This window comes from Vicia villosa, linkage group LG3 (assembly GCF_029867415.1).
Source record: "Vicia villosa cultivar HV-30 ecotype Madison, WI linkage group LG3, Vvil1.0, whole genome shotgun sequence".
Lineage (NCBI taxonomy): Eukaryota > Viridiplantae > Streptophyta > Magnoliopsida > Fabales > Fabaceae > Vicia > Vicia villosa.
Window position 1 is genome coordinate 107,883,653 of NC_081182.1, and position 24,806 is coordinate 107,908,458.

Below are 24,806 nucleotides of genomic sequence, written 5' to 3' on the forward strand. Positions count from 1 at the left end.
CCGAGTCGGGCAACTACTAATATAACATAATGCCCTTCGGTCTAAAAAACGCCGGAGCTACATACCAACGAATGATGAACAAGGTATTCCAGGCGGAGATCGGCGATATGCTCAAAGTCTACATGGATGACATGATCGTCAGGTCCCAAGAAGAGACCGACCATGTCGCCCACCTCAAGAAGGTCTTCACACAAGCCCGGAAATGCAAAATGAGGTTTAACCCCGAGAAATGCACCTTCGGAGTCCGAGCAGGGAAATTCCTGGGTTTTTACCTCACAGAGCGAGGTATCAAGGCGAATCCGGACAAATGTAGAGCCTCTTCAGAGTTCCAAAAAATCCATCCAATCCCTAAATGGCATGCTCACATCACTATCCAAATTCGTAGCCAAGTCGGCCCAGCATGCCCTCCCACTCTTCAAACTCCTCCGAAAGGAGACAACTTTCGAATGGACGGACGAATGCGAACGCGCTCTGTCTCACCTCAAACAAGTCCTCTCACGCCCGCCCGTACTTTCGAGGCCCGAATCCGGGGAAATCCTCTATCTCTACCCGGCCGTCGCTACCGAGGCAGTCAGCGCCGCTCTCATCAGAGAAACCCCAGAAGGCCAAAGGCCCATTTATTTTACGAGCAAAGCGCTCCAAGGCCCAGAAATCAGGTACCAGCAGATCGAGAAAGTCGCCCTCGCGCTAATCACAGCAGCCAGGAGACTGAGGCATTACTTCTTAGCACACACCGTAGTCGTACGCACTGAACAACCCATAAAACATCTCTTAGGTCGCCCCGACATGGACGGAAGGATGCTCTGCTGGTCCCTAGAACTCTCAGAATTCGACATAAAGTACGAGGGAAGAAAGGCACTAAAAGCACAGGTCCTAGCGGACTTTGTAGCCGAGATGGCCTTCCTAAACACGACGACATGCAGCGCTCGGAAATGGACCCTATACGTAGATGGGGCTTCCAGCTCGTCCGGAAGCGGAGCAGGCATCATTTTAGAAAATGGAGAAGGAACGCTGATAGATGTATCGCTATCACTCTCTTTCTAAACCTCCAACAACCAAGCAGAATACGAAGCACTGCTCGCAGGGCTACGTCTCCCTAACAATTTGGACGCCGAGGAAATCGAAGTATTCACCGACTCTCAATTGGTAGCTTCACACATCTCGGGAGAATACCAAGTCAAAAGCGACCATCTCGCCGAATACCTGAGTCTCGTGCGCGGAAAGATGGCCCGGTTCAAAAGCGCCTAAGTAAAACATATCCCGAGGGAACATAATGCCCGGGCGAACGTTCTGTCGAAACTCGCCAGCACAAGGAAGAAAGGGGGAAATAAGTCCGTGATCCAGGAAATACTGCCTTGACCCAGCACCGAACCTCCGGCCGGGCTAACGCTCGTCAGTGCAATCGTAGACGCGTCTTGCTGGATGACCCTCGTGTACAACTATCTCACGAACGATCTCCTACCGAACGACCCTAAAGAAGCCTCCGTAATTAGAAGAAGAGCCTGCTCGTACGTCCTAGTTGAGGATCGACTCTACCGACGAGGGTTCTCCATACCCCTCCTTATATGTGTTGACGAGGGTACCGTCCCCCGCATACTCCGAGAAATACACGAAGGAATCAACTCCCAACACTTAGGGGGAAGATCCCTCGCCAGGAAAGCACTCAGAGCCGGATGCTATTGGCCCACCATGCAGGACGACGCTAAAGAATACGTAAAGAAATGTGACAAGTGCCAAAACTTTGGGGACATGCACCTCGCGCCCACCAACGAACTCAAGTCTTTGTCATCTCACTGGCCGTTCGCGTGGTGGGGCATGGACCTCCTTGGCCCATTCGTGACCGGGAGCAATCAGAACAAATACCTCATAGTCGCGGTCGACTACTTCACCAAATAGATCGAAGCCGAACTATTGGCCAAAATCACATCTCTAAACGTACTACGTTTCTACAAAAGAAACATCCTCGTCCGGTTCGGAATACCCCTGACTATCATCACCGACAATGGCACCCAGTTTACCGACGGCCATTTTCAAGAATTCGTGACGAAGTTAGGAACTAAGCAACACTTCGCATCAGTCGAACACCCCGAGACGAACGGGCAAGCCGAGGCCGCTAACAGAATAATTCTGAGGGGCATCAAAAGAAGACTGGACGAAATCAAAAAGGGATGGGTCGAGGAGCTAATCAGCGTCCTCTGGGCCTATCGCACCACCCCCCATTCCACAACCGGGGAGACTCCCTTTCGACTTACGTACGGGACAGAAGCCATGTTCCCCATCAAAGTACATGTGCCCACTAGGCGCGTCGAGGAACCCCTCGAAATAGAGGGCAACCTCGAAGCAATTAGAGAAGAGCTCGACCTGATCGAAGAAATCCGAACAGGAGCCGCGATGCGCGAAGCTTCACTCAAACAAAAAATCTCCCTAAGACACGACGCAAAGGTAATTAAACGGGAATTCGAGGTAGACAACCTAGTGCTCAAAAGAAACCACAAGGACTCCCGAGAGGGAAAACTGGCCGCAAACTGGGAGGGCCCCTATTGTGTCCGAACAAAGACCGAAAACAGGGCATATTATTTGGAAAACCTACAAGGAGAAGAACTCGCTCGACCTTGGAACGCTCAAAAGCTCAAGCAATATTACAGCTAAAATGCAGGTGCGGCCAGGTACACGCCGAGCACCTCCAGATGAAACAAAAAGAAAGAAGCCCGCTCTCTTAATCGAGCAGACTCCTTGCCCTTCGGGGGGGCACGAATAACGAGCATTCCCGTCGTAAAAAAGTACCATGACGACAGAACACCCCGCTCGCAAGGGGACCGTTCACGCCATGAGGCTCAGAACTCTGTAATAGTCAATGCTGACTTGGGACCGTTTGAAACTGAAAAACTATTAGAAGTCCTAAGGAAATATCCAACGGCTTTAGGCTATAAGATATCTGATCTCAAAGGGATAAGCCCTTCTGTCTGTATGCATCAAATTATGCTCGAGGAAGACTTGAAAACCTCTAGAGAACATCAGGGGAGACTTAACCCGATCATGAGCGAAGTAGTTAGGAAGGAAGTTCTGAAATTATTAGAAGCTGGGATAATATACCCCATATCCGATAGTAAATGGGTTAGTCCTATTCATGTAGTGCCTAAAAAGGGAGGAGTCACGGTGATAAAGAATGAGAAGGGAGAAACTATAACCAAAAGAATTGAATCTAGTTGGCGAATGTGCATAGATTATATAAAACTAAATAAAGCCACTCGTAAAGACCATTTTCCCCTGCCATTCATAGATCAAATGTTAGAACGCTTAGCTAGACATTCTCACTTCTGCTACTTAGATGGTTACTCTGGTTTCTTCCAAATCCCAATCCATCCTGATGACCAAGAGAAAACAACTTTCACCTGCCCTTTTGGAACCTTTGCCTACCGACGAATGCCATTTGGATTATGTAACGCACCTGCGACATTTCAAAGATGTATGATGGAATATTCGCCGATTCCTAGATAATATTATGGAAGTCTTCATGGACGACTTCTCCGTATGTGGACAAAGTTTCGAGGGATGTCTAGCAAATTTAGAAAAAGTTCTAGAACATTGCGTGAAAGTTAATTTAGTCTTAAATTGGGAAAAGTGTCACTTTATGGTACAAGAAGGGATTATGCTAGGACATATAGTGTCAAATAGAGGAATTGAGGTAGATAGAGCTAAAATAGAAGTTATTGAAAACCTTCAACCTCCAAAGACCGTTAGAGAGATACGAAGTTTCTTAGGACACGCTGGTTTTTACCGACGCTTCATCAAAGACTTCTCGAAAATAACTAAACCGTTAACCAAATTATTAATGAAGGATGTCGATTTCGTCTTTGATGACAAGTGTTTAGAAGCCTTCAAAACCCTTAAGGAAGCATTAATCTCCGCACCCATTATGCAACCTCCTGATTGGACTGAACCATTCGAAATAATGTGTGATGCGAGATATTACGCTGTAGGCGCTGTCCTAGGTCAACGAAAGGACAAGAAACTTCACGTCATTTACTATGCAAGTAGAACTATGGACGAAACTCAAATGAATTACGCTACAACCGAGAAAGTGCTTTTAGCTGTAGTTTTCGCTTTGGATAAATTTCGCTCATACCTAGTAGGAGCCAAAATAATAATATACACCGACCACGCTGCTGTTAGGAACCTATTAACTAAAAAGGATGCTAAACCGAGACTCTTAAGATGGATCTAGCTATCGCAAGAATTCGATTTAGAAATAAGAGACAAAAAGGGAACAAAAAACGTTGTAGCAGACCAAATTCCTCGCTTAGAAAACCTAGAACCTGAAACTGTACCTATTAACGACGATTTTCCTTACGATAAGCTTATATTCAATTAGAAAGAAACGCTCCCGACAAACTTGCCGCAACCACCTTTGCAATTACTAACATCTTTCCGAGCGGAGCGATAGAAATTAGAGGAAAAACGGTCGAACCTTTTGTCGTAAATGGGCAACGTCTTAAACATTACCATCGTCTCGAGAACGATGAAAATATCCAATTTTTCAAACTTGACGAGCTTCCCGCTCATTCGAAAAAATGATTTTCATTTAAATCGTCGAGCTTACGACATAAAACAAAGCGCTTAGTGGGAGACAACCCACATTTTTATTTTTTCTTTATTTTTAATTTTCTTATCTTTATCCTTTTAATTTAAATTCTTTTATTTTATTTTATTCTATCTTGTTTTTATTTTTCATTTTTCTATTTTTATGCTTTTTGACAATAATAATAATTATTATAATTATAATCACTATTTTAATCATTGTTATAAAAATCTCATCTTTTTATAATTATAATTATTATTATAATTTTGTTATATCTTTTTAATTTTTATTTCTTTTTAATTTTCTTCTTTTTCCAACACTAGCCAAATTCTAACCTAATTTTCATATTTTCCAACTTATAGGCTAATTTAGTTACTAACTTATCAAGATGCAAGAAGTTGACAATATGGAATTTAAGTTCCGAGGAAGAGGACAAGAAGGAAGATATGCTAAGCTAGCTCAGAGACAAATGGATTTGACTCGCTATCCTCATTACCCGACTATGAAGAAGTTAGGAATCGAAGAAAGTGTCATATACTTGCTGAACCAAATCGGTTGGACCGGTTCTCACCTGTTCCGCAAATTTTGTACCTACCAAAAGCTCACTCTGGAGTTCTTGAGTTCACTGACTTATCTACCTAACTGTGGACAAGGAGTGAGGAGAGGAATTATTCTCTTTCGGCTGTTTGGATTGGAATATCAGTTTTGTGTCCGTGACTTTGCTGCTATGTTAGAACTTCCTAACAGAGTCGATGCATTCACCATAGTTCAAGAGGAACTATTTGCTTACCGAGAGCTAGAGAATTTACGGGGTAAGATTACTGGAAACGATAATCCTGAAGAGCATGAGTTTCACTCCGAGAATATTCATAATCCTGCTTTCAGATACCTCCATAAGATTATCGCTCACTACATTTTCGGTAAACCTGAGAATGTCACTGAAGTTTCTAGAGAAGAACTGTTCATCATGTTTTGCACTTCTCAGAATCGTCCGATCAATGCTATTACATTTATGCTAGCAAACTTCGAGCGCATCATGCAAGACGAAGTATCATTGGATTGACGCTGCTGGTACCCCTATCGCCATGGACATTCAGTTCTGCTTCAATCGAGGTATCATTGGAAACCTTGGTCCTGATCAGTTTGAGCTCCTTATTGATAACCAAGTACTGGATCACTTCACCTTACCGAATCCGAGGACGAGTGTGCATAACCCTGCTAATTGGCTTTATTTTGGTCAGATTATTGATAGAGAGTCATCTCCTAAAACTCCACAAGCCTATGAACATTTTGATGATGACATGCATGTAGCGGAATCGAAATCTGAACCTGACACTCCTCCTGGATACTATGACATGAATCCTCCCGAGGATGAGCCTGTGCCTGAGTATGAACCTATGCCCGAAGATGAGCCTGTGCCTGAATATGAGCCTATGCCTGAAGATGAACCCGTTCCTGAATATGAGTCTGAGACTCCTACTGGTTCACAAGAAGATCAATTCGAGGATATGACTGATGTCGAGCCTGAACAACAACATCCTGCTGCATCTGCTGAATTCGTGGCCCCGAGAAATGCTCCTCCGAGAATCGAGCTGCTTATCATTCGATTACACATGGCCAAGCTATAGATGCACTGCAACATGAAGTCCAACATATACGCGACGAGATACACACTCTACAAATGCACTTCTTCAATTTCATCGACACCATTAACGCTCAATTCGACGAAGTCTTCAAGCACATTTATTCTATATCTCCTAATATGCAAAACAAAAGTGGCTAGATGTTGATCTTAAGAATATTAGTATTTATTTTTAGTTTTTATGTCTAGTTAGTTATTTCACATTTCTAGTTTAAGAATTTATTTTTATGCATTTTTCATTTTACTGCTGTTGACACTCAGTATCCAGTTTCAATTCATAATGCAAAATTTTATTATTCAAAACTGCTACTGTTTTATCTACTCTGCTGCTATTAACTGCTATATATTCATGACTGCATATAATATACTCAATCAGGTCACCAATTTTGTTGTTTATAGTATTAAACCGTGTCACTGTTTTGTACTATTCACATGATCAATTATACCTGTCAGAACATGTGACCAAAAGCATGCACACGCAGCACTACCCCTAGGACTAGGAGACGCCCGTCTCCACCTCTGTGGGACTGCCCTTCTGCATGCCTAGGACTGGAGACGTCCGTCTCCACGCATGCGTAACTGCAGCCTAACCACCAGAGGCGCGCGTCTCCCAAGGTGCAGCAGCTGCATTGAAGATGCTTTGACCACGCATGATAGACCATTAATTCCCATTTTAAATTTTGAATTTCAAAAATTCATCATTCAATATTCTTCCCTCTCTCCATAATTTCTTCCATTTAACCACCATAAAACACATTCATCACACCTTCATCACCACCTTAACTCTCCATCATTTTCTATTCTTCCACCCATTCAAACTTCAACACCACCATACATCCCACTTAATTCTATCTTTAATCCACCATTTACAAACCTCACTATAAATTCATACCACCATCATCATTATTTGATCTATAAAAATGTACTATGTAAACATGGTTAATTTTTACAATTTTGTAGTCAATTTATCTTTTCATTCAAATATTTATCTAATTATTTTTACGTATTAGTGATAAATATTTTTTATATTCCTATTACCTAAAATTATTTTTATGTAACCAATGGTTAGATTTTATGCAACCCACCTCAATTTGTGGGACAAGGCATTAATATATATATATATATATATATATATATATATATATATATATATATATATATATATATATATATATATATATATATATATATATATATATATATATATATATATATATATATATATATATATATTCACATTGTAAATACAATTCTTCTTTATATATGATTTAATAGGTGGTAATTATTTTAGTGATATATATATTTATGTTGATTTAGCCCGAACATTCATGCATATATCTCTTTTGGTTAAAATATTCATGTTCTAGTCAATAAACATTGAATTTTTGTCAAAACTAAAAATCTTTTATAATTGAACTTTGCATATGTTATCCCTTGAATACATACCATTTAAATACTCTTTTTCTTAATCGACGTGTATTTAAAATATTATAACTCATACATGGCCAAGCATTTAAATTTTTTTATGAAAAGTTATATATTTTTTTAATTTATGGACAAATAAGATTTTTTCCCATATAGTATAAAATATAGATATTTCTATATATATATATATATATATATATATATATATATATATATATATATATATATATATATATATATATATATATATATATATATATATATATATATATATATATATATATATATTGCAAACTTTTTTTAACACACATACAAAAAATTAAATAAGATTTATAAAAATGAAAAAAGATATTCATTATCTTATTTTACATATTTTTAAAATAAACTTTGTGTGAAAAATTCCTTTATAAAAGCCTCACCATGGCTTGAACACTTTTCACCAAACATTGAGAAATTCATTTTAATAAGTAAGATGGGCTCGTTTTCTTTATTGTGTATAGTTGTTTTAATACTCATTATGGGTGATAGTCATATCACAAAGGCTCAATAAAAAAAAACACACATATATATATATATATATATATATATATATATATATATATATATATATATATATATATATATATATATATATATATATATATAAGTATTATACATGATAGAAAGCGACAAACTCATAGTAAGAATAGAAGTATTGAGCAAATCACTATTTATTACAATCTATGATTAACAACACTTTACAACACTTTACTAGAGACATGCTCCCCAAAGTATGCATAATAGCTAATGGAAATATAGCTGCAAGCTGAAAACAAACAACACACATATACAAAATCAACAAACCATAACTAAGTAATAGAGTTAGAAGCCATTAAGTTGGAAATGTCATACATGATGATGTGAAAAATGACGGTAACAAATATTTTCCTATCAATAGTTTGATTAATTTGTTGTGAAAATATATTTTTTAAGTTACTTAAAGGGGGTTTAAAACCCCCGCAATATGTCTCTTTTTTTAGTGTTATCTTTAACTGACGCGGTGGACTTGTGGCGCACCACAAAAGCCTCTATTAGTGGAATTTAATGGGAGAGACAAAAAGTAGAGACGGAAAATATTGCGAAGACCATTGTTTAAAGAAAAATTTGTAGGAACTAAAATTAAAGATTGTCATATTGATAGGGAATAACAACACATTTAATCTTTTTAAATAAAGTTTGTATGAAAATTTCTCTATAAAAGCTTCACTTGAACTCAAACAATTTTCACCAAACCTTGAGAAGTTTACTTTGATAAAAGATGATGTCATTTTCTTTATTGTGTATAATTAATTTATTTTTAGGAGGATGGGTTATTATTTATTAATGGTTGTATTTATATATATTTGTTCCTTTTATCTTCTACTTGGGGGTGGTTGTATTTATATTGCGAAGACCATTGTTTAAAGAAAAATATTTGTCTTGTTTTATATTTACCAAAGATAAATATCTTTTCTGAATTTGTATTTATTTATTTATTTATAACTAACACCATAGAAAAAAAAGTAACATGAGTAAAAGATTTTTTTTTTGGCTAAACAACAAAATATATTTTCCAAAGTTTAATAGTATGATTATGATCATCATCATTATTTGATTTATACATATGTACTATGTAATCATGGTTAATTTTTACAATTTTGTAGTCAATTTATCTTTTCATTCAAATATTTATCTAATTTTTTTTACGTATTTGTGATAAATATTTTTTATATTCCTATTACCTAAAATTGCTTTTATGCAACCAATGGTTAAATTTTATGCAACCGACCTCAATTTGTGGGACAAGGCATTAATATATATATATATATATATATATATATATATATATATATATATATATATATATATATATATATATATATATATATATATATATATATATATATATATATATATATATATATATATATATATATATATATATATATATATTCACATTGTAAATACAATTCTTCTTTATATATGATTTAATAGGTGGTAATTATTTTAGTGATATATATTTATGTTGATTTAGCCCGAACATTCATGCATATATCTCTTTTAGTTAAAATATTCATGTTCTAGTCAATAAACATTGAATTTTTGTCAAAACTAAAAATCTTTTATAATTGAACTTTGCATATGTTGTCCCTTGAATACATACCATTTAATTACTCATTTTCTTAATCGACGTGTATTTAAAATATTATAACTCTTACATGGCCAAGCATTTAATTTTTTTTTATGAAAAGTTATATATTTTTTTAATTTAAGGACAAATAAGATTTTTTCCCATATAGTATAAAATATAGAATTTCTATATTTATATTGCAAACTTTTTTTAACACACATAAAAAAAATTAAATAAGATTTAAAAAAATGAAAAAAAATATTCATTATCTTATTTTACATATTTTTAAAATAAACTTTGTGTGAAAAATTCCTTTATAAAAGCCTCACTATGGCTTGAACACTTTTCACCAAACATTGAGAAATTCATTTTAATAAGTAAGATGGGCTCCTTTTCTTTATTGTGTATATTTGTTTTAATACTCATTATGGGTGATAGTCATATCACAAAGGCTCAAGACTCGCCAGCAAATTACTTGAACACCCACAATATGGCGAGAGCAGAACTAGGAATTAATATGACAAATCTTGTTTGGGATAACAAAATTGCTGCTTTTGCCCAAAATTATGCTAATAAATGTAAGGATTGTAAGGTAATCCCCTCACACAAAGAAGCTTACGGGTATGGCGAGAATATTGCAGTGATTGCTGGCAACCTAAGCGGTGTAGATGCAGTGAAGTTGTGGGTGGCTGAACAACCCTTATATAATTGGTATGTAGGGATGTGTGAGGGTGGTGCTGAATGTCATCATTATACTCAAGTGGTATGGGGAAGTTCACGAAGTGTTGGATGTGGAAAAGTGAAATGCGATGATGGAAGATTATTCGTTTCTTGCAATTATTATCCTGCTGGCAACATTCCTGGAGAATATCCATTCTAAGTTTTTCATTTGTTTAATCACAATCGTTTCATTATGCCTCATGTATGTTGTTGCAGTCTTTCTAAATAATAAAATAATGTTTAATTGCACTCTTTTTGCTGAAATTTATTAATATTTTCCAAGTCGTATTCACTAACTTATCTCTCCCAAAAAATCTTAGATAACATAATTTATCAATTTAATAATCGTAAACTATCTTATTCTTTTTATTAAATTATTTAAATAACTCTTGTACGATTATTTGATTATATACACAAAGTTGTAATTCTCTTTAAGTTGTGAGATGTTTAAGATTATTGACCTTTAATTCTAAATTATATTTAGGGTGATTTGAAACTCCTACAAATTTACAGAACTTATTAAAACATTAAATAATTTGAGTTTTAGCCCCACATATTTTACCCATGGCACTAAAATGAATTTCCATAAACATTTTCCCTGCACCAAATTAACAATGTAAATGAATGAAAATACTCACCCTTAAAGATCATCCAAAAGGTGATGCATATCCTTCAACAATTAAAAGTAGGATTAAAATCTCAAATTTATGGACATATTTGTTTGTTGGAAAACCTTTCAAATGTAGAAATCCCAATAAAAGAGTAGCATGAGTAAGTTCCATTACACTCAGAATAAAATACCCACAAATCTAGTTGAGCTATCATTCGCAAATGTTTTGCATTCCCAATAGTTTTCAGTATATAATTTGTTCGAAGAACATCATTTGTTGTCCCACTACTACCACTACCTAGAGAATCTAAGTTTTGTATAACAATTTTAGTTGTCTCTGTCTTCCCATATCCACTCTCACCAGTGCAAACCAATACTAATAGTGAATTTCAGCAAATGCAAGATTTATATTTGTTACTACTACAAAATTTAATTCCATCAAGTTCAATAAAAAAAACCCACACACACACACACACACACACACACACATATATATATATATATATATATATATATATATATATATATATATATATATATATATATATATATATATATATAAGTATTATGCATGATAGAAAGCGACAAACTCATAGTAAAAATAGAAGTATTGAGCAAATTACTATTTATTACAATCTATGATTAACAACACTTTACTAGAGACATGCTCCCCAAAGTATGCATAATAGCTAATGGAAATATAGCTGCAAGCTGAAAACAAACAACATACATATACAAAATCAACAAACCATAACTAAGTAATAGAGTTAGAAGCCATTAAGTTGGAAATGTCATACATGATGATGTGAAAAATGACGGTAACAAATATTTTCCTACTAATAGTTTGATTAATTTGTTGTGAAAATATATTTTTTAAGTTACTTAAAGGGGGTTTAAAACCCCCGCAATATGTCTCTTTTTTTAGTGTTGTCTTTAACTGACGCGGCGTGACATGTGGCGCACCATAAAAGCCTGTATTAGTGGAATTTAATGGGAGAGACAAAAAGTAGAGACGGAAAATATTGCGAAGACCATTGTTTAAAGAAAAATTTGTAAGAACTAAAATTAAAGATTGTCATGTTGATAGGGAATAACAACACATTTAATCTTTTTAAATAAAGTTTGTATGAAAATTTCTCTATAAAAGCTTCACTTGAACTCAAACAATTTTCACCAAACCTTGAGAATTTTACTTTGATAAAAGATGATGTCATTTTCTTTATTGTGTATAATTAATTTATTTTTAGGAGGATGGGTTATTATTTATTAATGGTTGTATTTATATATATTTGTTCTTTTTATCTTCTACTTGGGGGTGGTTGACTTTAGTTATACTTAGTAATATTTTTTTAATATATTTTTATAATAATAATAAAAAAGAATTCCATGTGTTTTAAAGTAATAGTAATAAATATTTTTTTTCTTTTCTTAGTTTTTACCAAAGAAAAATATTTGTTTTGTTTTATATTTACCAAAGATAAATATCTTTTCTGAATTTGTATTTATTTATTTATAACTAACACAATAGAAAAAAAAGTAACATGAGTAAAAGATTTTTTTTTGGCTAAACAACAAAATATATTTTCCAAAGTTTAATAGTATGATTATGATCATCATCATTATTTGATTTATACATATGTACTATGTAATCATGGTTAATTTTTACAATTTTGTAGTCAATTTATCTTTTCATTCAAATATTTATCTAATTTTTTTTACGTATTTGTGATAAATATTTTTTATATTCCTATTACCTAAAATTGCTTTTATGCAACCAATGGTTAAATTTTATGCAACCGACCTCAATTTGTGGGACAAGGCATTAATATATATATATATATATATATATATATATATATATATATATATATATATATATATATATATATATATATATATATATATATATATATATATATCACATTGTAAATACAATTCTTCTTTATATATGATTTAATAGGTGGTAATTATTTTAGTGATATATATTTATGTTGATTTAGCCCGAACATTCATGCATATATCTCTTTTAGTTAAAATATTCATGTTCTAGTCAATAAACATTGAATTTTTGTCAAAACTAAAAATCTTTTATAATTGAACTTTGCATATGTTGTCCCTTGAATACATACCATTTAAATACTCATTTTCTTAATCGACGTGTATTTAAAATATTATAACTCTTACATGGCCAAGCATTTAATTTTTTTTTATGAAAAGTTATATATTTTTTTAATTTAAGGACAAATAAGATTTTTTCCCATATAGTATAAAATATAGAATTTCTATATATATATTGCAAACTTTTTTTAACACACATAAAAAAAATTAAATAAGATTTAAAAAAATGAAAAAAAATATTCATTATCTTATTTTACATATTTTTAAAATAAACTTTGTGTGAAAAATTCCTTTATAAAAGCCTCACTATGGCTTGAACACTTTTCACCAAACATTGAGAAATTCATTTTAATAAGTAAGATGGGCTCCTTTTCTTTATTGTGTATATTTGTTTTAATACTCATTATGGGTGATAGTCATATCACAAAGGCTCAAGACTCGCCAGCAAATTACTTGAACACCCACAATATGGCGAGAGCAGAACTAGGAATTAATATGACAAATCTTGTTTGGGATAACAAAATTGCTGCTTTTGCCCAAAATTATGCTAATAAATGTAAGGATTGTAAGGTAATCCCCTCACACAAAGAAGCTTACGGGTATGGCGAGAATATTGCAGTGATTGCTGGCAACCTAAGCGGTGTAGATGCAGTGAAGTTGTGGGTGGCTGAACAACCCTTATATAATTGGTATGTAGGGATGTGTGAGGGTGGTGCTGAATGTCATCATTATACCCAAGTGGTATGGGGAAGTTCACGAAGTGTTGGATGTGGAAAAGTGAAATGCGATGATGGAAGATTATTCGTTTCTTGCAATTATTATCCTGCTGGCAACATTCCTGGAGAATATCCATTCTAAGTTTTTCATTTGTTTAATCACAATCGTTTCATTATGCCTCATGTATGTTGTTGCAGTCTTTCTAAATAATAAAATAATGTTTAACTGCACTCTTTTTGCTGAAATTTATTAATATTTTCCAAGTCGTATTCACTAACTTATCTCTCCCAAAAATCTTAGATAACATAATTTATCAATTTAATAATCGTAAACTATCTTATTCTTTTTATTAAATTATTTAAATAACTCTTGTACGATTATTTGATTATATACACAAAGTTGTAATTCTCTTTAAGTTGTGAGATGTTTAAGATTATTGACCTTTAATTCTAAATTATATTTAGGGTGATTTGAAACTCCTACAAATTTACATAACTTATTAAAACATTAAATAATTTGAGTTTTAGCCCCACATATTTTACCCATGGCACTAAAATGAATTTCCATAAACATTTTCCCTGCACCAAATTAACAATGTAAATGAATGAAAATACTCACCCTTAAAGATCATCCAAAAGGTGATGCATATCCTTCAACAATTAAAAGTAGGATTAAAATCTCAAATTTATGGACATATTTGTTTGTTGGAAAACCTTTCAAATGTAGAAATCCCAATAAAAGAGTAGCATGAGTAAGTTCCATTACACTCAGAATAAAATACCCACAAATCTAGTTGAGCTATCATTCACAAATGTTTTGCATTCCCAATAGTTTTCAGTATATAATTTGTTCGAAGAACATCATTTGTTGTCCCACTACTACCACTACCTAGAGAATCTAAGTTTTGTATAACAATTTTAGTTGTCTCTGTCTTCCCATATCCACTCTCACCAGTGCAAACCAATACTAATAGTGAATTTCAGCAAATGCAAGATTTATATTTGTTACTACTACAAAATTTAATTCCATCAAGTTCAATAAAAAAAACCCACACACACACACACACACACACATATATATATATATATATATATATATATATATATATATATATATATATATATATATATATATAAGTATTATGCATGATAGAAAGCGACAAACTCATAGTAAAAATAGAAGTATTGAGCAAATTACTATTTATTACAATCTATGATTAACAACACTTTACTAGAGACATGCTCCCCAAAGTATGCATAATAGCTAATGGAAATATAGCTGCAAGCTGAAAACAAACAACATACATATACAAAATCAACAAACCATAACTAAGTAATAGAGTTAGAAGCCATTAAGTTGGAAATGTCATACATGATGATGTGAAAAATGACGGTAACAAATATTTTCCTACTAATAGTTTGATTAATTTGTTGTGAAAATATATTTTTTAAGTTACTTAAAGGGGGTTTAAAACCCCCGCAATATGTCTCTTTTTTTAGTGTTGTCTTTAACTGACGCGGCGTGACATGTGGCGCACCACAAAAGCCTCTATTAGTGGAATTTAATGGGAGAGACAAAAAGTAGAGACGGAAAATATTGCGAAGACCATTGTTTAAAGAAAAATTTGAAAGAACTAAAATTAAAGATTGTCATGTTGATAGGGAATAACAACACATTTAATCTTTTTAAATAAAGTTTGTATGAAAATTTCTCTATAAAAGCTTCACTTGAACTCAAACAATTTTCACCAAACCTTGAGAATTTTACTTTGATAAAAGATGATGTCATTTTCTTTATTGTGTATAATTAATTTATTTTTAGGAGGATGGGTTATTATTTATTAATGGTTGTATTTATATATATTTGTTCTTTTTATCTTCTACTTGGGGGTGGTTGACTTTAGTTATACTTAGTAATATTTTTTTAATATATTTTTATAATAATAATAAAAAAGAATTCCATGTGTTTTAAAGTAATAGTAATAAATATTTTTTTTCTTTTCTTAGTTTTTACCAAAGAAAAATATTTGTTTTGTTTTATATTTACCAAAGATAAATATCTTTTCTGAATTTGTATTTATTTATTTATAACTAACACAATAGAAAAAAAAGTAACATGAGTAAAAGATTTTTTTTTGGCTAAACAACAAAATATATTTTCCAAAGTTTAATAGTATGATTATGATCATCATCATTATTTGATTTATACATATGTACTATGTAATCATGGTTAATTTTTACAATTTTGTAGTCAATTTATCTTTTCATTCAAATATTTATCTAATTTTTTTTACGTATTTGTGATAAATATTTTTTATATTCCTATTACCTAAAATTGCTTTTATGCAACCAATGGTTAAATTTTATGCAACCGACCTCAATTTGTGGGACAAGGCATTAATATATATATATATATATATATATATATATATATATATATATATATATATATATATATATATATATATATATATATATATATATATATATATATATATATATATATATATATATATATATATATATATATATATATATATATATATATATATATATATATATATATATATATATATATATATATATATATATATATATATATATTCACATTGTAAATACAATTCTTCTTTATATATGATTTAATAGGTGGTAATTATTTTAGTGATATATATTTATGTTGATTTAGCCCGAACATTCATGCATATATCTCTTTTAGTTAAAATATTCATGTTATAGTCAATAAACATTGAATTTTTGTCAAAACTAAAAATCTTTTATAATTGAACTTTGCATATGTTGTCCCTTGAATACATACCATTTAAATACTCATTTTCTTAATCGACGTGTATTTAAAATATTATAACTCTTACATGGCCAAGCATTTAATTTTTTTTTATGAAAAGTTATATATTTTTTTAATTTAAGGACAAATAAGATTTTTTCCCATATAGTATAAAATATAGAATTTCTATATATATATTGCAAACTTTTTTTAACACACATAAAAAAAATTAAATAAGATTTAAAAAAATGAAAAAAAATATTCATTATCTTATTTTACATATTTTTAAAATAAACTTTGTGTGAAAAATTCCTTTATAAAAGCCTCACTATGGCTTGAACACTTTTCACCAAACATTGAGAAATTCATTTTAATAAGTAAGATGGGCTCCTTTTCTTTATTGTGTATATTTGTTTTAATACTCATTATGGGTGATAGTCATATCACAAAGGCTCAAGACTCGCCAGCAAATTACTTGAACACCCACAATATGGCGAGAGCAGAACTAGGAATTAATATGACAAATCTTGTTTGGGATAACAAAATTGCTGCTTTTGCCCAAAATTATGCTAATAAATGTAAGGATTGTAAGGTAATCCCCTCACACAAAGAAGCTTACGGGTATGGCGAGAATATTGCAGTGATTGCTGGCAACCTAAGCGGTGTAGATGCAGTGAAGTTGTGGGTGGCTGAACAACCCTTATATAATTGGTATGTAGGGATGTGTGAGGGTGGTGCTGAATGTCATCATTATACCCAAGTGGTATGGGGAAGTTCACGAAGTGTTGGATGTGGAAAAGTGAAATGCGATGATGGAAGATTATTCGTTTCTTGCAATTATTATCCTGCTGGCAACATTCCTGGAGAATATCCATTCTAAGTTTTTCATTTGTTTAATCACAATCGTTTCATTATGCCCCATGTATGTTGTTGCAGTCTTTCTAAATAATAAAATAATGTTTAACTGCACTCTTTTTGCTGAAATTTATTAATATTTTCCAAGTCGTATTCACTAACTTATCTCTCCCAAAAAATCTTAGATAACATAATTTATCAATTTAATAATCGTAAACTATCTTATTCTTTTTATTAAATTATTTAAATAACTCTTGTACGATTATTTGATTATATACACAAAGTTGTAATTCTCTTTAAGTTGTGAGATGTTTAAGATTATTGACCTTTAATTCTAAATTATATTTAGGGTGATTTGAAACTCCTACAAATTTACAGAACTTATTAAAACATTAAATAATTTGAGTTTTAGCCCCACATATTTTACCCATGGCACTAAAATGAATTTCCATAAACATTTTCCCTGCACCAAATTAACAATGTAAATGAATGAAAATACTCACCCTTAAAGATCATCCAAAAGGTGATGCATATCCTTCAACAATTAAAAGTAGGATTAAAATCTCAAATTTATGGACATATTTGTTTGTTGGAAAACCTTTCAAATGTAGAAATCCCAATAAAAGAGTAGCATGAGTAAGTTCCATTACACTCAGAATAAAATACCCACAAATCTAGTTGAGCTATCATTCGCAAATGTTTTGCATTCCCAATAGTTTTCAGTATATAATTTGTTCGAAGAACATCATTTGTTGTCCCACTACTACCACTACCTAGAGAATCTAAGTTTTGTATAACAATTTTAGTTGTCTCTGTCTTCCCATATCCACTCTCACCAGTGCAAACCAATACTAATAGTGAATTTCAGCAAATGCAAGATTTATATTTGTTACTACTACAAAATTTAATTCCATCAAGTTCAATAAAAAAAACCCACACACACACACACACACACACACACACACACACACACATATATATATATATATATATATATATATATATATATATATATATATAAGTATTATGCATGATAGAAAGCGACAAACTCATAGTAAAAATAGAAGTATTGAGCAAATTACTATTTATTACAATCTATGATTAACAACACTTTACTAGAGACATGCTCCCCAAAGTATGCATAATAGCTAATGGAAATATAGCTGCAAGCTGAAAACAAACAACATACATATACAAAATCAACAAACCATAACTAAGTAATAGAGTTAGAAGCCATTAAGTTGGAAATGTCATACATGATGATGTGAAAAATGACGGTAACAAATATTTTCCTACTAATAGTTTGATTAATTTGTTGTGAAAATATATTTTTTAAGTTACTTAAAGGGGGTTTAAAACCCCCGCAATATGTCTCTTTTTTTAGTGTTGTCTTTAACTGACGCGGCGTGACATGTGGCGCACCACAAAAGCCTCTATTAGTGGAATTTAATGGGAGAGACAAAAAGTAGAGACGGAAAATATTGCGAAGACCATTGTTTAAAGAAAAATTTGTAAGAACTAAAATTAAAGATTGTCATGTTGATAGGGAATAACAACACATTTAATCTTTTTAAATAAAGTTTGTATGAAAATTTCTCTATAAAAGCTTCACTTGAACTCAAACAATTTTCACCAAACCTTGAGAATTTTACTTTGATAAAAGATGATGTCATTTTCTTTATTGTGTATAATTAATTTATTTTTAGGAGGATGGGTTATTATTTATTAATGGTTGTATTTATATATATTTGTTCTTTTTATCTTCTACTTGGGGGTGGTTGACTTTAGTTATACTTAGTAATATTTTTTTAATATATTTTTATAATAATAATAAAAAAGAATTCCATGTGTTTTAAAGTAATAGTAATAAATATTTTTTTTCTTTTCTTAGTTTTTACCAAAGAAAAATATTTGTTTTGTTTTATATTTACCAAAGATAAATATCTTTTCTGAATTTGTATTTATTTATTTATAACTAACACAATAGAAAAAAAAGTAACATGAGTAAAAGATTTTTTTTTGGCTAAACAACAAAATATATTTTCCAAAGTTTAATAGTATGATTATGATCATCATCATTATTTGATTTATACATATGTACTATGTAATCATGGTTAATTTTTACAATTTTGTAGTCAATTTATCTTTTCATTCAAATATTTATCTAATTTTTTTTACGTATTTGTGATAAATATTTTTTATATTCCTATTACCTAAAATTGCTTTTATGCAACCAATGGTTAAATTTTATGCAACCGACCTCAATTTGTGGGACAAGGCATTAATATATATATATATATATATATATATATATATATATATATATATATATATATATATATATATATATATATATATATATATATATCACATTGTAAATACAATTCTTCTTTATATATGATTTAATAGGTGGTAATTATTTTAGTGATATATATTTATGTTGATTTAGCCCGAACATTCATGCATATATCTCTTTTAGTTAAAATATTCATGTTATAGTCAATAAACATTGAATTTTTGTCAAAACTAAAAATCTTTTATAATTGAACTTTGCATATGTTGTCCCTTGAATACATACCATTTAAATACTCATTTTCTTAATCGACGTGTATTTAAAATATTATAACTCTTACATGGCCAAGCATTTAATTTTTTTTTATGAAAAGTTATATATTTTTTTAATTTAAGGACAAATAAGATTTTTTCCCATATAGTATAAAATATAGAATTTCTATATATATATTGCAAACTTTTTTTAACACACATAAAAAAAATTAAATAAGATTTAAAAAAATGAAAAAAAATATTCATTATCTTATTTTACATATTTTTAAAATAAACTTTGTGTGAAAAATTCCTTTATAAAAGCCTCACTATGGCTTGAACACTTTTCACCAAACATTGAGAAATTCATTTTAATAAGTAAGATGGGCTCCTTTTCTTTATTGTGTATATTTGTTTTAATACTCATTATGGGTGATAGTCATATCACAAAGGCTCAAGACTCGCCAGCAAATTACTTGAACACCCACAATATGGCGAGAGCAGAACTAGGAATTAATATGACAAATCTTGTTTGGGATAACAAAATTGCTGCTTTTGCCCAAAATTATGCTAATAAATGTAAGGATTGTAAGGTAATCCCCTCACACAAAGAAGCTTACGGGTATGGCGAGAATATTGCAGTGATTGCTGGCAACCTAAGCGGTGTAGATGCAGTGAAGTTGTGGGTGGCTGAACAACCCTTATATAATTGGTATGTAGGGATGTGTGAGGGTGGTGCTGAATGTCATCATTATACCCAAGTGGTATGGGGAAGTTCACGAAGTGTTGGATGTGGAAAAGTGAAATGCGATGATGGAAGATTATTCGTTTCTTGCAATTATTATCCTGCTGGCAACATTCCTGGAGAATATCCATTCTAAGTTTTTCATTTGTTTAATCACAATCGTTTCATTATGCCTCATGTATGTTGTTGCAGTCTTTCTAAATAATAAAATAATGTTTAACTGCACTCTTTTTGCTGAAATTTATTAATATTTTCCAAGTCGTATTCACTAACTTATCTCTCCCAAAAAATCTTAGATAACATAATTTATCAATTTAATAATCGTAAACTATCTTATTCTTTTTATTAAATTATTTAAATAACTCTTGTACGATTATTTGATTATATACACAAAGTTGTAATTCTCTTTAAGTTGTGAGATGTTTAAGATTATTGACCTTTAATTCTAAATTATATTTAGGGTGATTTGAAACTCCTACAAATTTACAGAACTTATTAAAACATTAAATAATTTGAGTTTTAGCCCCACATATTTTACCCATGGCACTAAAATGAATTTCCATAAACATTTTCCCTGCACCAAATTAACAATGTAAATGAATGAAAATACTCACCCTTAAAGATCATCCAAAAGGTGATGCATATCCTTCAACAATTAAAAGTAGGATTAAAATCTCAAATTTATGGACATATTTGTTTGTTGGAAAACCTTTCAAATGTAGAAATCCCAATAAAAGAGTAGCATGAGTAAGTTCCATTACACTCAGAATAAAATACCCACAAATCTAGTTGAGCTATCATTCACAAATGTTTTGCATTCCCAATAGTTTTCAGTATATAATTTGTTCGAAGAACATCATTTGTTGTCCCACTACTACCACTACCTAGAGAATCTAAGTTTTGTATAACAATTTTAGTTGTCTCTGTCTTCCCATATCCACTCTCACCAGTGCAAACCAATACTAATAGTGAATTTCAGCAAATGCAAGATTTATATTTGTTACTACTACAAAATTTAATTCCATCAAGTTCAATAAAAAAAACCCACACACACACACACACACACACACACACACACACACACATATATATATATATATATATATATATATATATATATATATATATATAAGTATTATGCATGATAGAAAGCGACAAACTCATAGTAAAAATAGAAGTATTGAGCAAATTACTATTTATTACAATCTATGATTAACAACACTTTACTAGAGACATGCTCCCCAAAGTATGCATAATAGCTAATGGAAATATAGCTGCAAGCTGAAAACAAACAACATACATATACAAAATCAACAAACCATAACTAAGTAATAGAGTTAGAAGCCATTAAGTTGGAAATGTCATACATGATGATGTGAAAAATGACGGTAACAAATATTTTCCTACTAATAGTTTGATTAATTTGTTGTGAAAATATATTTTTTAAGTTACTTAAAGGGGGTTTAAAACCCCCGCAATATGTCTCTTTTTTTAGTGTTGTCTTTAACTGACGCGGCGTGACATGTGGCGCACCACAAAAGCCTCTATTAGTGGAATTTAATGGGAGAGACAAAAAGTAGAGACGGAAAATATTGCGAAGACCATTGTTTAAAGAAAAATTTGTAAGAACTAAAATTAAAGATTGTCATGTTGATAGGGAATAACAACACATTTAATCTTTTTAAATAAAGTTTGTATGAAAATTTCTCTATAAAAGCTTCACTTGAACTCAAACAATTTTCACCAAACCTTGAGAATTTTACTTTGATAAAAGATGATGTCATTTTCTTTATTGTGTATAATTAATTTATTTTTAGGAGGATGGGTTATTATTTATTAATGGTTGTATTTATATATATTTGTTCTTTTTATCTTCTACTTGGGGGTGGTTGACTTTAGTTATACTTAGTAATATTTTTTTAATATATTTTTATAATAATAATAAAAAAGAATTCCATGTGTTTTAAAGTAATAGTAATAAATATTTTTTTTCTTTTCTTAGTTTTTACCAAAGAAAAATATTTGTTTTGTTTTATATTTACCAAAGATAAATATCTTTTCTGAATTTGTATTTATTTATTTATAACTAACACAATAGAAAAAAAAGTAACATGAGTAAAAGATTTTTTTTTGGCTAAACAACAAAATATATTTTCCAAAGTTTAATAGTATGATTATGATCATCATCATTATTTGATTTATACATATGTACTATGTAATCATGGTTAATTTTTACAATTTTGTAGTCAATTTATCTTTTCATTCAAATATTTATCTAATTTTTTTTACGTACTTGTGATAAATATTTTTTATATTCCTATTACCTAAAATTGCTTTTATGCAACCAATGGTTAAATTTTATGCAACCGACCTCAATTTGTGGGACAAGGCATTAATATATATATATATATATATATATATATATATATATATATATATATATATATATATATATATATATATATATATATATATATATATATATATATATATATATATATATATATATATATATATATATATATATATATATATATATATATATATATATATATATATATATATATATATATATATATATATATATATATATTCACATTGTAAATACAATTCTTCTTTATATATGATTTAATAGGTGGTAATTATTTTAGTGATATATATTTATGTTGATTTAGCCCGAACATTCATGCATATATCTCTTTTAGTTAAAATATTCATGTTATAGTCAATAAACATTGAATTTTTGTCAAAACTAAAAATCTTTTATAATTGAACTTTGCATATGTTGTCCCTTGAATACATACCATTTAAATACTCATTTTCTTAATCGACGTGTATTTAAAATATTATAACTCTTACATGGCCAAGCATTTAATTTTTTTTTATGAAAAGTTATATATTTTTTTAATTTAAGGACAAATAAGATTTTTTCCCATATAGTATAAAATATAGAATTTCTATATATATATTGCAAACTTTTTTTAACACACATAAAAAAAATTAAATAAGATTTAAAAAAATGAAAAAAAATATTCATTATCTTATTTTACATATTTTTAAAATAAACTTTGTGTGAAAAATTCCTTTATAAAAGCCTCACTATGGCTTGAACACTTTTCACCAAACATTGAGAAATTCATTTTAATAAGTAAGATGGGCTCCTTTTCTTTATTGTGTATATTTGTTTTAATACTCATTATGGGTGATAGTCATATCACAAAGGCTCAAGACTCGCCAGCAAATTACTTGAACACCCACAATATGGCGAGAGCAGAACTAGGAATTAATATGACAAATCTTGTTTGGGATAACAAAATTGCTGCTTTTGCCCAAAATTATGCTAATAAATGTAAGGATTGTAAGGTAATCCCCTCACACAAAGAAGCTTACGGGTATGGCGAGAATATTGCAGTGATTGCTGGCAACCTAAGCGGTGTAGATGCAGTGAAGTTGTGGGTGGCTGAACAACCCTTATATAATTGGTATGTAGGGATGTGTGAGGGTGGTGCTGAATGTCATCATTATACCCAAGTGGTATGGGGAAGTTCACGAAGTGTTGGATGTGGAAAAGTGAAATGCGATGATGGAAGATTATTCGTTTCTTGCAATTATTATCCTGCTGGCAACATTCCTGGAGAATATCCATTCTAAGTTTTTCATTTGTTTAATCACAATTGTTTCATTATGCCTCATGTATGTTGTTGCAGTCTTTCTAAATAATAAAATAATGTTTAACTGCACTCTTTTTGCTGAAATTTATTAATATTTTCCAAGTCGTATTCACTAACTTATCTCTCCCAAAAAATCTTAGATAACATAATTTATCAATTTAATAATCATAAACTATCTTATTCTTTTTATTAAATTATTTAAATAACTCTTGTACGATTATTTGATTATATACACAAAGTTGTAATTCTC

General features: G+C 30.6%; 6 protein-coding genes across 6 annotated transcripts; all 6 read left to right on the forward strand.

The window, feature by feature from the left end:
* Positions 1-5,664: 5,664 nt before the first annotated feature.
* Positions 5,665-6,207, forward strand: LOC131658764 (uncharacterized). Its single transcript, XM_058928024.1, has one exon. The coding sequence runs from the start codon at positions 5,665-5,667 to the stop codon at positions 6,205-6,207; it is 543 nt and encodes a 180-aa protein (XP_058784007.1).
* A 3,952-nt stretch (positions 6,208-10,159) lies between these two features.
* Positions 10,160-10,707, forward strand: LOC131656510 (pathogenesis-related leaf protein 6-like). The gene has a single exon (XM_058926210.1). It carries the CDS (start codon positions 10,178-10,180, stop codon positions 10,673-10,675), a length of 498 nt encoding a protein of 165 aa, XP_058782193.1. The 5' UTR covers positions 10,160-10,177; the 3' UTR covers positions 10,676-10,707.
* A 2,878-nt stretch (positions 10,708-13,585) lies between these two features.
* Positions 13,586-14,151, forward strand: LOC131656511 (pathogenesis-related leaf protein 6-like). Its single transcript, XM_058926211.1, has one exon. It carries the CDS (start codon positions 13,604-13,606, stop codon positions 14,099-14,101), a length of 498 nt encoding a protein of 165 aa, XP_058782194.1. The 5' UTR covers positions 13,586-13,603; the 3' UTR covers positions 14,102-14,151.
* Positions 14,152-17,105: 2,954 nt separating this feature from the next.
* LOC131656512 (pathogenesis-related leaf protein 6-like) lies at positions 17,106-17,653 on the forward strand. The gene has a single exon (XM_058926212.1). It carries the CDS (start codon positions 17,124-17,126, stop codon positions 17,619-17,621), a length of 498 nt encoding a protein of 165 aa, XP_058782195.1. The 5' UTR covers positions 17,106-17,123; the 3' UTR covers positions 17,622-17,653.
* Positions 17,654-20,505: 2,852 nt separating this feature from the next.
* Positions 20,506-21,071, forward strand: LOC131656513 (pathogenesis-related leaf protein 6-like). Its single transcript, XM_058926213.1, has one exon. The coding sequence runs from the start codon at positions 20,524-20,526 to the stop codon at positions 21,019-21,021; it is 498 nt and encodes a 165-aa protein (XP_058782196.1). The 5' UTR covers positions 20,506-20,523; the 3' UTR covers positions 21,022-21,071.
* A 2,949-nt stretch (positions 21,072-24,020) lies between these two features.
* LOC131656514 (pathogenesis-related leaf protein 6-like) lies at positions 24,021-24,585 on the forward strand. The gene has a single exon (XM_058926214.1). The coding sequence runs from the start codon at positions 24,039-24,041 to the stop codon at positions 24,534-24,536; it is 498 nt and encodes a 165-aa protein (XP_058782197.1). The 5' UTR covers positions 24,021-24,038; the 3' UTR covers positions 24,537-24,585.
* The last annotated feature ends 221 nt before the right edge of the window (positions 24,586-24,806 follow it).